At 39.8% G+C, this 13,019-nt stretch overlaps 1 protein-coding gene across 2 annotated transcripts in view; it reads left to right on the forward strand.

The window, feature by feature from the left end:
* The window catches only part of flt1 (fms related receptor tyrosine kinase 1), a 45,551-nt gene extending 32,533 nt beyond the window's left edge, over positions 1-13,018 (forward strand). For both annotated transcript variants that reach the window (XM_056364869.1, XM_056364870.1), the window contains exons 13-30: positions 1,259-1,567; positions 4,352-4,498; positions 4,588-4,719; positions 5,918-6,024; positions 6,356-6,491; positions 6,983-7,087; positions 7,190-7,303; positions 7,469-7,557; positions 8,042-8,147; positions 8,240-8,337; positions 8,456-8,578; positions 9,084-9,195; positions 9,353-9,452; positions 9,733-9,838; positions 9,949-10,046; positions 10,345-10,414; positions 10,587-10,678; positions 11,023-13,018. In XM_056364869.1, the coding sequence (XP_056220844.1) occupies positions 1,259-1,567; positions 4,352-4,498; positions 4,588-4,719; positions 5,918-6,024; positions 6,356-6,491; positions 6,983-7,087; positions 7,190-7,303; positions 7,469-7,557; positions 8,042-8,147; positions 8,240-8,337; positions 8,456-8,578; positions 9,084-9,195; positions 9,353-9,452; positions 9,733-9,838; positions 9,949-10,046; positions 10,345-10,414; positions 10,587-10,678; positions 11,023-11,188 (2,210 nt within the window). In that variant the 3' untranslated portion in view covers positions 11,189-13,018. The remainder of the gene's footprint in view (positions 1-1,258; positions 1,568-4,351; positions 4,499-4,587; positions 4,720-5,917; positions 6,025-6,355; positions 6,492-6,982; positions 7,088-7,189; positions 7,304-7,468; positions 7,558-8,041; positions 8,148-8,239; positions 8,338-8,455; positions 8,579-9,083; positions 9,196-9,352; positions 9,453-9,732; positions 9,839-9,948; positions 10,047-10,344; positions 10,415-10,586; positions 10,679-11,022) is intronic.
* Position 13,019: the final 1 nt, after the last annotated feature.

Genomic DNA, 13,019 nt, shown 5'->3' on the forward strand with positions numbered 1-13,019 from the left:
TATATATATATATATATATATAATATATATATATATATATATATATATATATATAGTGGGCCTTTTCAAGCACTCTTGGGGGCCCCCTGGTGGCCACAGGGGGGCCCAAAGCAGCCGCTTAGTTCACTTATTCCTTGGGCCGGCCTTGGATGAAGTCTTACTACTGTGCTGAGATTATTTCACTGTTAGTATGACAGGAGGCGCTGTGTCAGAGAACAAAGAGACACACCAGCAAGGTCAGTGCAGTGTGTGTTAAGCTCCAGACTAACAGACCTCAGCGCTCGAACTTGAGTCTAGACTGGACCTGTAGTGACGGTACAGCAGCTGGTTCCGTCAGTGTATTGCAATATACTGCATCCTTATATTGCATTGTTAGTTATATATTGAAGAAATACTGAAACTTTTTACTGCCTTAAGTGTTTTTTGATCACAAATTTGATCATTTTTTGAGGAAAGATGTGAAATAGAGTTCAGAGTTCAGGTGTAAGAACTAAACTGGATGTTTTAAATCCAGTATTATGGAAATTTCTGAACATCTGGAAATCTGTTATATGGCACATCAGAAGGACAAAAACAGTGAAAGTCTCTTGATTCAAGTATTTCAACCTGTATCTTAATGTAGGTTAAATACTTGCCAGAACAAAGTTATGAACATGCATTGTGTACATACTGTATCTTGCAGGTGTGTACCTTTGATGTTGGGTTAGATTTGTAACTAAGCCTACAGGTTAAGGTTGTTTATGTTGTGCACGAATGTGTATGTATCTGCGCACAAGGCTGTGCTGAGCTGTTAGTGTGTGAGCAATAGCGAAACAGGAAACTGGGGCTCTTATCGTTCCACTTCCCCATGCAGCGCACTTCCTTGGACTGGCAGGTCCGCTTTATTTCGGGAGGCCTTGGGGTGTTCGGGAAAGATAAACACTATCTGCCATCAGGAAACTCTCGAGCCGTTTCCACGGGAAGTTTCGAATGGCTAAAGTAAATAAAAAGGCTTTTCACTGTATTCCACTACCTGCTTTTACCCACAATAGCCATTCAACATTGTCATCAAAGGTTACAAAAAATGGAGGTTCGGTGGAATCAGGTCTTAAAGTGTATGTTTCAGGCTGCAGGCAGGATCCTGACTCACATGTCGGGAAACTGAGAAGGCTTATTCATCAAACTGGAGATCAGTGAAGGTTTATATATTGTTCATGGTCCCGCTCCCTACCTCTTTTTCCTAACAATCCATTTCTTCATTTCTTCTGGTTCCTCTCAGACGTCCCAGGAGGCTTCAGTGTAAACCAGCGGGAGGAACCAAGAGAGGGCGGGGACCTCCATCTCACCTGTGTAGCCAATAAGTACCTGTACACCACGGTGTCATGGCAACGAGTGAATGACACAGAGGATGTCCAATCCAGCAGCCCTGCCCTAAGCAGTCAGCAGCTCACATCAGGGGAGTTCTCTAACTCTCTGGTCCTGTTGCTCAGCAACCTGACAGCCAGAGACTCTGGAGCCTACAGATGCTCCGCCCGCCACCTCGTGACTGGACAGGAGACACATCTGGACACACAGGTGGATGTCACAAGTGAGTAATCTCAACTTTTTCATCTCCTCTTCATTCTCATCTTCAATCTCTATGATCAGTGTTGAACATTGTTGGTTGAACTTAAAAAAAAAAAAAAGAATAATTACACCTGTGTATCTATCATTTCATTGATTTCAAGCAATTTTGGATCATGTTTTTACCTTGTTGTCTGCACAGTGTGTTTTACTTTGACAACCATCCCTCTTATGTACATTATGGTTTGAGTGTCAATTTGCAGTCCCAAAATGTGCCTTTTTTTCTCAAGGTCACAAATTCAGATAAAATTTAAAGTGTTCAGGGATTTCCAGTCTCCAGTCTTTTTTTTCTCAGATCATTTGACTTACAGGAATTAGAGGACAGAGATCTGAAAGATTTCTGGTATCCCAGATGTTCAAGTTTGAATTCCTCATCTTGAATTCGATAATTTAATCTGAGAACCCTGAATAAAGTCGTTTTTAATTTTCTATCTAACTTACTGAAACCTACAAGAAAAAAATTAATTAATTTTTTTATTTAATTAAAACCAAGTCTAGAGGAGAATTCAAGCCACATGAATTCAGATAAATGGTATAAATATTTCACTGCAATAAATTCAGTGCTATTTAAATTTCACAATTAGGTATTCAATTGCTCATTAATTCACATCTTTATGGCCTTCCTTTACCTCCATACAAATCCTGGTTTTCAAGAACTGAAACAGAAACAGAGGCTGAATGATTCAGGGGACCCAGTGCTGAACAGAAGCTCTCTAAAATGCCACAGATTAGCGATACTTATTGTCTGGGGGCTCCAACTGAATTGTTGTCAGGGGCCTTGAATGTGTAGCTGTGCACATGCACATTAAGTATTTTATATTAATATTGTTCATTACTAACTTAAAGAGAGTTAAACACACCATATTCTCTGCCTCTTGATGTTTTCTGTGCACATATGTTGCACATACATACAAACAAACAAACACCCACACTCTCTCACAGAGGTCTTGCTTCTTGGGAATTGGGTCCCCTCAGCTTCCTGGGGCCCCACCCTGCCTTTGCTCTTGCGCTCCAGCTCAGCACCTCTTTCACGTGGGAATGAGCTCTTGTCTGGAGGAAGAGCACACAATGGCACTTCCCACAATGCCACATTTACAGGCCCCTACACAAGGCCGGAGGAACAATCAGCCAATCAGACACTGTCAGGCCCCAGCCCCCGCGGACAATCATCAATTGTTGTCCAGGAGGAAGATAGGGGAAACAACAATCAGTCGCCTTGGTTAAGTGACTTTTCTTCATGTCTTTTACTGCTGTTCTCTATACAATCAGGGCTCAACACGACAACTTCCTCCCTCGGGACCCCCACAAAGGAATTACTAGAGAGACAGGGTGACCAGAGAGAAACAAGTGAGGGAACTAGAGAAAAAGAGGGGGAATGGGGGAAAATTAAAACATGGAGAGCTCCACGGAATCAGGAGTCATCTGATCTAATTATAGTGTATGAGATTTGTAGTGTAATTATAGTCCATGAGAGGGAAACATAAAAGCTACAACTCATTGTGTGCACTCATGGGCCCATAATGTCCACATGATGAAATACAACATTGTTTTGTCTTTTTAGAAATGGGATTGCATTGTGGAGTTTTTCTGGGCCCAAATGTCAGCTGACTCACAGGTTGAACCCAAGGCCACAGAAATGTGTAACTACCAGCGCAGAATTGCTGTGCGAAAGTGGCACCGGTCCAGCAAACTGTGGAGAAAGCAGCACTGATTTCACTTCATCAGAGATCTCTGTTTGTCTATAAATAGCTACAACTGTACTGAGACAATTGTGAACACTGATCTTAGTTTATCTAGTTTAAATCTTTTACTCAAGTAAAAATAGTTGAAATACCACCATGTAAAATGTACTCAGTCATAAGTAAAGTCTTCTATTCAAAGTTTTACTTGTTAAAGTTAAAGTAAATATAGACTATTAGCAGCAAAATGTCATTAAAGGCTATAATATAAAGTATTATAATAACAATGTAACAGTTTTGTAATGTGAAAGGTGTTTCTTGTAGTGATGGATGCCCATTGATTTATCACCTGATTCTGCAGTTATCCATGCAGAGCATTTTTCCACATTGTTTTGGTTTCCCAGCAGCAAGTTAAACGCTTTAGTTTCGCTCTTATCACTGTTTTTGGACCGCAGCCGGCAGCTGTTTCAGTGAACATAGTTGAACATTTATCTTCTAAAGAGATCAGTTTCCCTCAGGTCTTTGTGGATGTGGAAGCAAAAACCAAAAGTAAAAAGGAAAGTAAATATAGGACTTAAATTGGCAGTTGAACAGAAAAAGGATTCCAGATGAATGTTAATGTTGCTCCATATCTGCTGGATGTGTAAATAAGAGGCTGTTTGCAAACAAGCTCTCCGTATCAATTTAAGAGCTGCTCATATGTCAGTGTTGTGTTCACCGCCTTTAAATGACCAGAAAAATCAGTTAGTGTAAGTTTTAAGTATCAAAAATAAAAGGACTTATTGTGCAGAATGTTCTCTCCCACCGCTTTATATTATTATATTACTATAATACTGTATATGATTCATGTTGAAATTGATCAAAGTGGATCGATGGATCATTCTAACTACTTTATATACTGTTGTATATCTAAAATAATAAATGTATTGTAGTAATAACTATAACTGTGTCAAAAATTGTAGTATGAGTAAAAAGTGCAATTTTTCTATGCAGTGCTTTGGCACTGTACTAATACACACTCATACTTCAGCATTCTACTATTCATAGCGTGTTTGTGTGTCTCCTTTCAGTTCTGGAGCCTCCGCTGCTGCATAATAATTTGACAGATTGTACTGTCAACGTTAGCAGTTCAGTGACCCTTAGCTGTCCATCTCAAGGCATCCCGACCCCTGTCATCACATGGTACAAAGACGAACATACTCTGTCACAGGGATCAGGTAAAAAATGAATTAGAAAAAAAGACCACAAACATGTAACTTGCAGCTGTAATCTGGTGTGTAAAAGTTTATTTGCCACCGTCTGCAAGGTATCGTCATATCACCAGAAGATGGGACCCTCCATATTGACCGAATCACAGTGGAGGACCAGGGTCTGTATACGTGCCAGGCCACCAATGAGAGGGGATCTGCAGAGAGCTCTGCCTACATATGGGTCAACAGTAAGTAGCTGTAAACCAATTGTGTTTTTCAAGCACCTCGGCCTTTGATTGGCTGTGGTGATCTCAGACCTGAAGATGGGGCACCTCCATATATGGGTATGTCTGAATGTTCATTGTTCTCAGTTCTATAAGTAGCTGTATAGTTGTTTTCATGGATGTAGTATTTATACGTTGAGGTGTAACGTTTCAGCTCTATTAATGGAAGATGATTAATAAACTAAGTATGTGCTATCATAATCCCAATGTGGCAAACACATTGCTTTTGTTCAATTTTACTCATTCACCACATTCATACACACACACACACACACACACACACACACTCATGTGTCTGGTGGAGACAGGGGGGACAGGCTGGTTCTACCCCCCCAGACTGAGCACTGCTCCGTGGCAGAGGTGGTGGACGTGCTCCCCAGTCTGGTTCTGGAGGGAGGAGGGGCTGTTTGTGTGTGTGTGTGTGTGTGTGTGTGTGTGTGTGTGTGTGTGTGTGTGTGTGTGTGTGTGTGTGTGGTGTGTGTGTGTGTATGTGTGCGTGTGTGTGTGTGTGTGTGTGTGTGTGTGTGTGTGTGTGTGTGTGTGTGTGTGTGTGTGTGTGTGTGTGTTGTTGTATTCTGATGAGTCAGGAAGGAAACTGTCTCCCGTTTTTATTTCCTGCGGAAGGGTCCGGCCTGCATCTCAGAAAAGCTCCGCGTTGCACTGAGCTGGGCATTTCTACATCTCCCCTTTAAAAAAAGAAAAAAAAAAATTTAATGTGATTTAATTAGGAGGATAGATGATACTGTTTGTGGAATATGGTGCAACAGTGAAAACGCAGTGCCCCCACTTGGAAGCATGGAGAAAACTTGAGTAAAGTAAAATTATATACTGTAGTTATAATTAAGTATTTTTCTGTGATTTCTTTCTCTCAGTTTAATTCCAGTTGAATTCCAAACCGCATTTCAATCTCAGAGCTGTGTTTAGGAAAGACACAATCAAATCAATTGATCAAAACCAAATAGATTAATACAAATATCAAATAAAAAACAGCAAATATAATAAAAGAAATCTGTGATGTGGTGTGAACGGAACAACATTCTTACACCCGTGCAGCTTATTCCGGGGCAATTTGTGTTCAATAACTAAATGTAATCTAATGAAATATTAAAGCTAATGAAGCTTTAACGTGTGTGTTTCTTTGTGTGTGCTTGTTTGTGTGCAGGTGCCTCAGAATCCTCGTTTTTGGAAATTCCCACTCTCACCTGTACCTGCGTGGTGGCCACTCTCTTCTGGCTTTTGCTCACACTCTTCATACGGAAACTGAAACAGGTGAGAGGAAAATATTGTTATTCATTTTTGCCCATATAAAAGTTTTAATGCTGAACAGATTAGAATGGATTAGATTAGACTTTATTGTCTTGTCACCTGTATACTCTGTTTAACATAACCTGGAACATGTATTAATAATCATATAATAAGTATGTCTGATAAATATGAATAATTTAGGCAGAGAAGCTAAAACATTCACATGAACCATTTTTCGAAACACACGGTTGCTTAGTGATTGAGCCTATGAATTTAATTGCATACAATGTGAATGTCCCAGAGCAACTTCTACTTTAAATATTTAATATTTTTTTATTTTGTTTATCTGTTTAAGCCCAACACCTTAAACACCAAGCCAGAGTACCTGTCAATCATTCTGGACACAGGAGAGGGGCCAATAGAGGAGCAGTGTGAGAGATTACAATATGACCCCAACCAATGGGAGTTCCCTCGGGAGCGACTCAAATTAGGTACATTTCTTTTCTTTCAAATTTAAATGCAGAAATTGATAACATTAGCATGACAGTCTTTGACTGTGATATGAAACTGGGAGGATTTTGGGTAATCTAACGATGGGAGAGAGAGGGGGGGTGTATAAGATCACTTAACTGATACGAGGACTTTCTCATAGGTCTTATCAGACTATTATTGGGAGTGACTCTCATTCCATTAATCAGACTTTGTGTCTGTGTTGTCTGTGGGGAGCTAATCAACTCCAGTGGGGGAGGGGGGGAGGGGTGGGGGGGGTGTAGACTGTGTTTACTGGAACTAATCAGCTCTCACTATCATCAGGGTGGGATTCAGTTAGATGGACTCCTGATGGGGTCTTCTCTTCATCTCTTCATCTCTGCATCTCACATCCAGGATGGATGATAATAGTAATTAATAATGTTGCTCAATTAGACACAAACACACACCTCCCTTTTCCCTATCAGCATCGCCTCCCTTCTCTTCCTCGCAGGGAAACCTCTGGGACGTGGAGCCTTCGGGAAGGTGATGCAGGCGTGTGCGTTTGGTATAGATGGCGCCACCAGCTGCAGGACTGTGGCTGTCAAGATGCTCAAAGGTACAAGATCAGGCCCCTGGTGTTCTGTTAGAAAATTTAATTACAGTTCTGAGAAAGAACATTTGTGCCACTTGTTTTTCTTTTCTGCCTATTGTCCACTAGAGGGAGCTACAGCCAGCGAGCACAAAGCTCTGATGACTGAATTGAAGATCCTCAACTACATTGGACACCATCTGAATGTAGTCAACCTACTGGGAGCCTGCACTAAGCCGGGAGGTATGTGGATTTTCATTGCATGTGTGCTCTAAATCTGCCTAATATATGCCAAAGTTAACTTATGTGTATATTGAGAGATGCAGTCAGCATGTCAGTGTTTGTGTGTGTTTATGTTCTCACACTTGACATAATTCTAATATATGTTGTTGCTCTCTGTGTGTGCAGGGCCGCTGATGGTCATCGTTGAGTACTGTCGCTATGGAAACCTCTCTGCCTTTCTGAAGAGCAAGAGAGAGGTGTTTGTGCACAACCGGGTGAGCTCAGCAGCTTTGGCAGCAGTTAAAGATGGTGTCGTGATAGCTGTATTTAACATTGACTGAGACCTTCATGAAGTAAAAACATAGCTCATATGAGTTTGTGGCCAAATTTCAGCATTGTCTTGCATTTAAGAGAAAAATAAAATTATCTCTTTGAGCTGCACACAACTACAAAATTATACTTTCAAAAACTCACTTCTGCAATCTCTTTGAGGTTCGAAGATGTTATCGGTTCTTGAGCAGGATGTGTACTTCCTTATTTTCTTCACAGGTTTAGACATTACTAAAAACTGTGGCTTCAAAGAAATGAGCTGTACAAATTTCTCTTTTATACCATTCAACAAACTGAACAAAACTAGCATGTAACACTGTAACAAATCTCTAAGGACACATTGAATCCATCCTGACGTTTGACTGTCCTAATTTTGACTCTCTTTAATAAAATATTTGATAACAATGAATTGATTTTTCCCAATCCAAGATGGCCGGAGGAAAGGATGGAGGGATGAGTGTCTGCAGTGTTTCTGATGGCCAGAGCAACGTTAGAACAGAGTTTGATCACAGGGAGAAGACAGAGAAGGGCTGTGGTGAGACAGGAGCTTTATTTGTGCAAATCGCAACAGCTTTTTTTTTCTCTTTCTCTCTTACATCGCTGTGTCTGCTCTCTCTCTCCCCCTAGATCCCAAATCTGCATCCAGCTCTCCTCTATTCCTGGAGGATCTCATCTCCTTCAGCTTCCAGGTGGCGCGTGGCATGGAGTATCTGGCCTCTCGCAAGGTCTGTGTGTGCAGAGAGTGTGTGTGTGTGTGTGTGTGTGTGTGTGTGCGTGCATGCATCTACACATGTGCGTGTTTCATATATTTCATTGATGGTGCTGTCTTTGTGCCTACGTCAGTGTATTCACAGAGATCTGGCAGCCAGGAACATTCTGCTGTCCGACAATAAAGTGGTGAAGATCTGTGACTTCGGCCTGGCCAGAGACATCTACAAAGACCCCGACTATGTCCGCAAGGGAGATGTGAGTTCACGTGAGCCGTCAAAATAAAACAGAAAATAAAAAATGTTAAACTTCTGTTTTAGCAGCAATGTTTAAGCGATGCATTTAACCAGTAGCATTGATTGTAATACTATTATCAAACAAAAAAAACTTGACTTGACATATCTGTTTTAAGATATTTTGTGTAAAAATTTTTGAAGTATTCTTACAATGAAAAATTTTATAGTGTAATAAATTATTCAGAATATCAATTAAAAAAACAACTACAAATACCTCAATATAAAAAAAAATTGCAGTCACTTCCTTTCTTACCTACTCCAGGCAAAAAGGTTTTCTGTAAATTACAAAAATAGTATTTATTAATGTGGCTGAAATAGGACAACTATGCATAATTTCAAAATAAGATAAGCAGTTAACCGTCTGTGTTTTCCTCAAAAGGATCTGTAGCTTTTCAACCAGCCAAACTTTTCAATGTTTACTCACAAGAAGGATGTAACTGTGCTCCTGTGCTCTGATTGGCTGACAGGCCCGCCTCCCTCTGAAGTGGATGTCTCCCGAGTCCATCTTCGACAAGGTGTTCACCACCCAGAGTGACGTGTGGTCCTACGGCATTCTGCTGTGGGAGATCTTCTCTCTGGGTAAGAGGACAAAAAATTTGAAACACCTCACATTGTAATGAAATCCAATATAAAACCACTTAAAAATTTTTTGTTAAGCTTATAGTTTACTTTTTCTTCATCTCTTTGGTTATTCTTCGGGCTTTAGTTCAGATATTGACGTGTGTTTGTCCAACAGGAGCTTCCCCGTACCCTGGTCTTCACATAGATGAGGAGTTCTGCCACAGACTGAAAGGGGGAACAAGGATGCGAGCACCAGAGTACAGCACACCTGAGATGTGGGTTGAAATGTTTTAAAACACTGTAACCCACTGAAATAAGCCAGAGAGAAAGGGGTGTGCTGATGATGGAGCCCAACGTTCAACTTCTTCAACTTTGTTAAAAAACCAACAACATTGAAAACTATAGATCATAGAAAAAGATACTGTCATTTTGGCATGGGAGGAGGACCCAAGCTTAAAGCTGTGTGTCATCCAGTATAGCCCTACAAGCAGTGATCAACAGCGGTTAACTGTGATTCTGTTAATGTTTCGATACCTGTGTTTTTTATGCGTTCAGTTACAGCACCATGCTGGCATGTTGGGAAGCAAGTCCCTCAGATCGACCCACCTTCACTAACCTGGTGGAGACACTGGGAGACCTGCTGCAAGCAAGGGTTCAGCAGGTCGGGCCTCAGGCTTATGATTTTTGTTGTTGTTGTTGTTGTTGTCCATAAAAGACAAAACAAAATAAGTTCCTACAAATCCCCCACTGTTCCATCTATCTTTTCAACAGGATGGGAAGGATTATATTCCCCTGGGATCTTTCATGACTGGAGACAAAAACCGGAGTGAGACCTTGAAAGAAAACCCACTTGCAGTCACAAACCTGAGGTAAGGACATGAGAAAATGAAAACATTATGTGATTTAGTGCACATCATTTAGATCTGAGGCAGCATACATTGACTTAAGATGATAAGTATGTGTGTAATGTGAGTTTTCAAGTATGGTGGAGAAGGGGGATAAAATATTCAACAAAAAAAGAAAGGAGAAAAATGAGCAAGACAGGTGCAGATGTGAAAGTGATGGGGGGGGGTGTGAGGTAAGTGAAACTAAATACAGAAACAACAGGAAACAGGTTGAGAAAGTAGAGAAATTTCTAACTTATGCTTTGAATCTTTATCCAATCAGTTACATGAGAGGTATGGCCACACTTCAGACTTTTGAGGAACTGCCCTGTGAGGATCCAGATAACCCTGATGTAAGAGAACACCTTCACTTCTGCTTGCACGCACACCTACACACACACACACACACACACAAAAAATGCACACTCACTTCATCAGGAAAAAAAGACACGGAAAAAAAAAAAAAAACACAAAAAAAAAAAGAAGTCACAAACTACTGCAATGTTTGCTTCCTCTCTGCTTCAGGATGAGCAGAGTGACAGTGGGATGGTCCTTCCATCTGAGGAACTGAAGCATATGACATGGAATAACAGCACTAAAACCAGGAAACTCAGCAGGTGGTGACCTTTCATATATTTCCGATCTTTTAGCCCTTGACTTTCCTCCTTCCACTGACTCATTTCTGTGCACGGTGATCTTGCACATATTCAAATGTTTTCATCTGAATTGAAGATTGCAGATTACTGCCTGCTTGTGAAATGTGTCAAACTTAGAAGGAACAAGTTAATCAAGCCCCATGTGAAGGAGTATATTCATCATACAGACACTTTGTTAAAAGATAAGGGGATGATTTAAATGCATGACAGCGACATATAAATCAGTAAAAGCTTGAATGCAGGTTGTTCGCTTAATGCATAATAAACAAGATAATGACTCTTAATCTTTGTATCTTTATATCTAGGTTCTTCACTTTCAAGTGTCAGGACAACCAGGTGCCCTACCTGTGCAACGATATGAAAGGTCTCCGTGACTACGAGCCTTCTATCCTGCCGTGTGACTGGGAGTCTGACGAAGGCGGCTCCCCTCCTCCGGACTACAACTCTGCCTTCCTCTACCCATCCCTCTAGCACCTGCTCTTGTTTAACTCTTTGACAGCTTTATACAGGGTAAATATAGTTTCCAGCTCATCACTTTTATTCACTTAGAATGTATTTTTTTCTTGTTTTTTTTTTTTTTTTACACTTGCCGTTTTAATCAGTTACCTCATTATAATATCTGTGGGTAAAATCTGTTTCCCTTTTCCTCCTTCGGCCAAACTGAGAAATGTTCCTTTAGGTTGAAGACAAAACATTCATTTGCTTTTTCTCAGTTTCAAAAATCACATGCTGTTATACAACAAAGCTTCCTCACAACGATCAAGTATTATCTTAATGCATCTCCACACAACCCTATCCAAGAGCAGCTAAGTAGCCTATTACCCAGCAGGAATTATCCTCCGCAATTATGAAGAATGTATTTACCGAGCTACATCTATTAGAACCTATTTTATTGGTACCTCATGCTCTGAGCTTTGTGAAGAGAAACACTGCTGTATGAAATAACTGTTCCTCTTGCACAGATACTATATGCTGGACAAAAGTTATTACCCACTGAATTATATATGTTAGACAGAATGTATCAATCTGTATTTATTTTAATGCTGTAGTCATGTCGTGGATGAGTCACTTGTTAACCTGGTGTTTAAATTTGATGTCTGTATCTGACTACACTGCCGCACTACCGGTTTACTGGGCTCACCTAAAAATAAAAGTCAGTAATACAACAGCCCTGCGATTAAATTTATGCACCGCAAATATATCAAAAATTTGAAATACCTCTCAATATTATGTAAAATCATTTGAAAGCAAATCACACTAAACCCTCTGCAATGACGAGGAGACCATGAAGTTGAATCAGCAAGTTTCTAAAACAGTTTCAACAAAAAATACACATTATAATCTTCATGAGTATGGGATTTACTGAAGGGCTGTTGTATTTAACCGTATTACTTTGAGCTGGTTAATCCTAAATAAACTGGCAACTGAGTGCATATTTAATTCTAGATTGACTATATTTTGATATTCAAGTCATTCAGCATTGACAAAAACAAGAATACACATTTCCTTATGCTGTTTTTACAGTGTATTTGCATTTACAAATAATACTGACTGCATAAAAAAACAGTCTTATGAAGCGTAGAGCTTTCCCCTCTCCATCTATTTCCCCCCTTAAACATTAGAGCTGAAACGATTAGTCGCTTGACAGAAAATTAATTGGCAACTTTTTTGACGATCAATAATCAACCTCGTTCCAGCTTCTCAATTGTGATTGTGAAATGTGTGAAACGATTTGCTGCTTTTATTTGTCGTAGATGACAGTTTAGACAAAATGATTCATCAAGAAAATAATCTGCAGATGAATCAATAATGTAAATAACTGAAGCATCACTAAGGAACCTGAGATGAGCAGATACATCCGCTTTTTAAATATCGGCATCTTGACGCAGACCCATTACACTCGGTATTGACATGCAATCTATATCTGGACAATGACAATCCGAGGCCTTTGCACAAACATGTTTCCCTTTTTTCCCCCATTTAAAATAAAGATAAAGATTGCATGTTAATACTAAATAATTAATATTAAATTGGGTCAAAGTAACTAGTAGACTGAAATAGGCAGCAAGACTCATGATACTGCCATCTCACTATGTAATAAGTCAACAAGAACTATAATGCAGACATTTCCTATAATGAAAACAAACCTCAAGATGATTAATCACTGTAGAATGTAATTGTTTATGTAAAATCCAACCCATATGTTGACATCAGTATTGTCCTGATTGTATAAACATGCTATAAAATATTTCAAATGTAAATGAAGTTGTAACATTCTTAATTACAAAAACATGGCTCCCAC

This window comes from Seriola aureovittata, chromosome 20 (genome assembly GCF_021018895.1).
Source record: "Seriola aureovittata isolate HTS-2021-v1 ecotype China chromosome 20, ASM2101889v1, whole genome shotgun sequence".
Lineage (NCBI taxonomy): Eukaryota > Metazoa > Chordata > Actinopteri > Carangiformes > Carangidae > Seriola > Seriola aureovittata.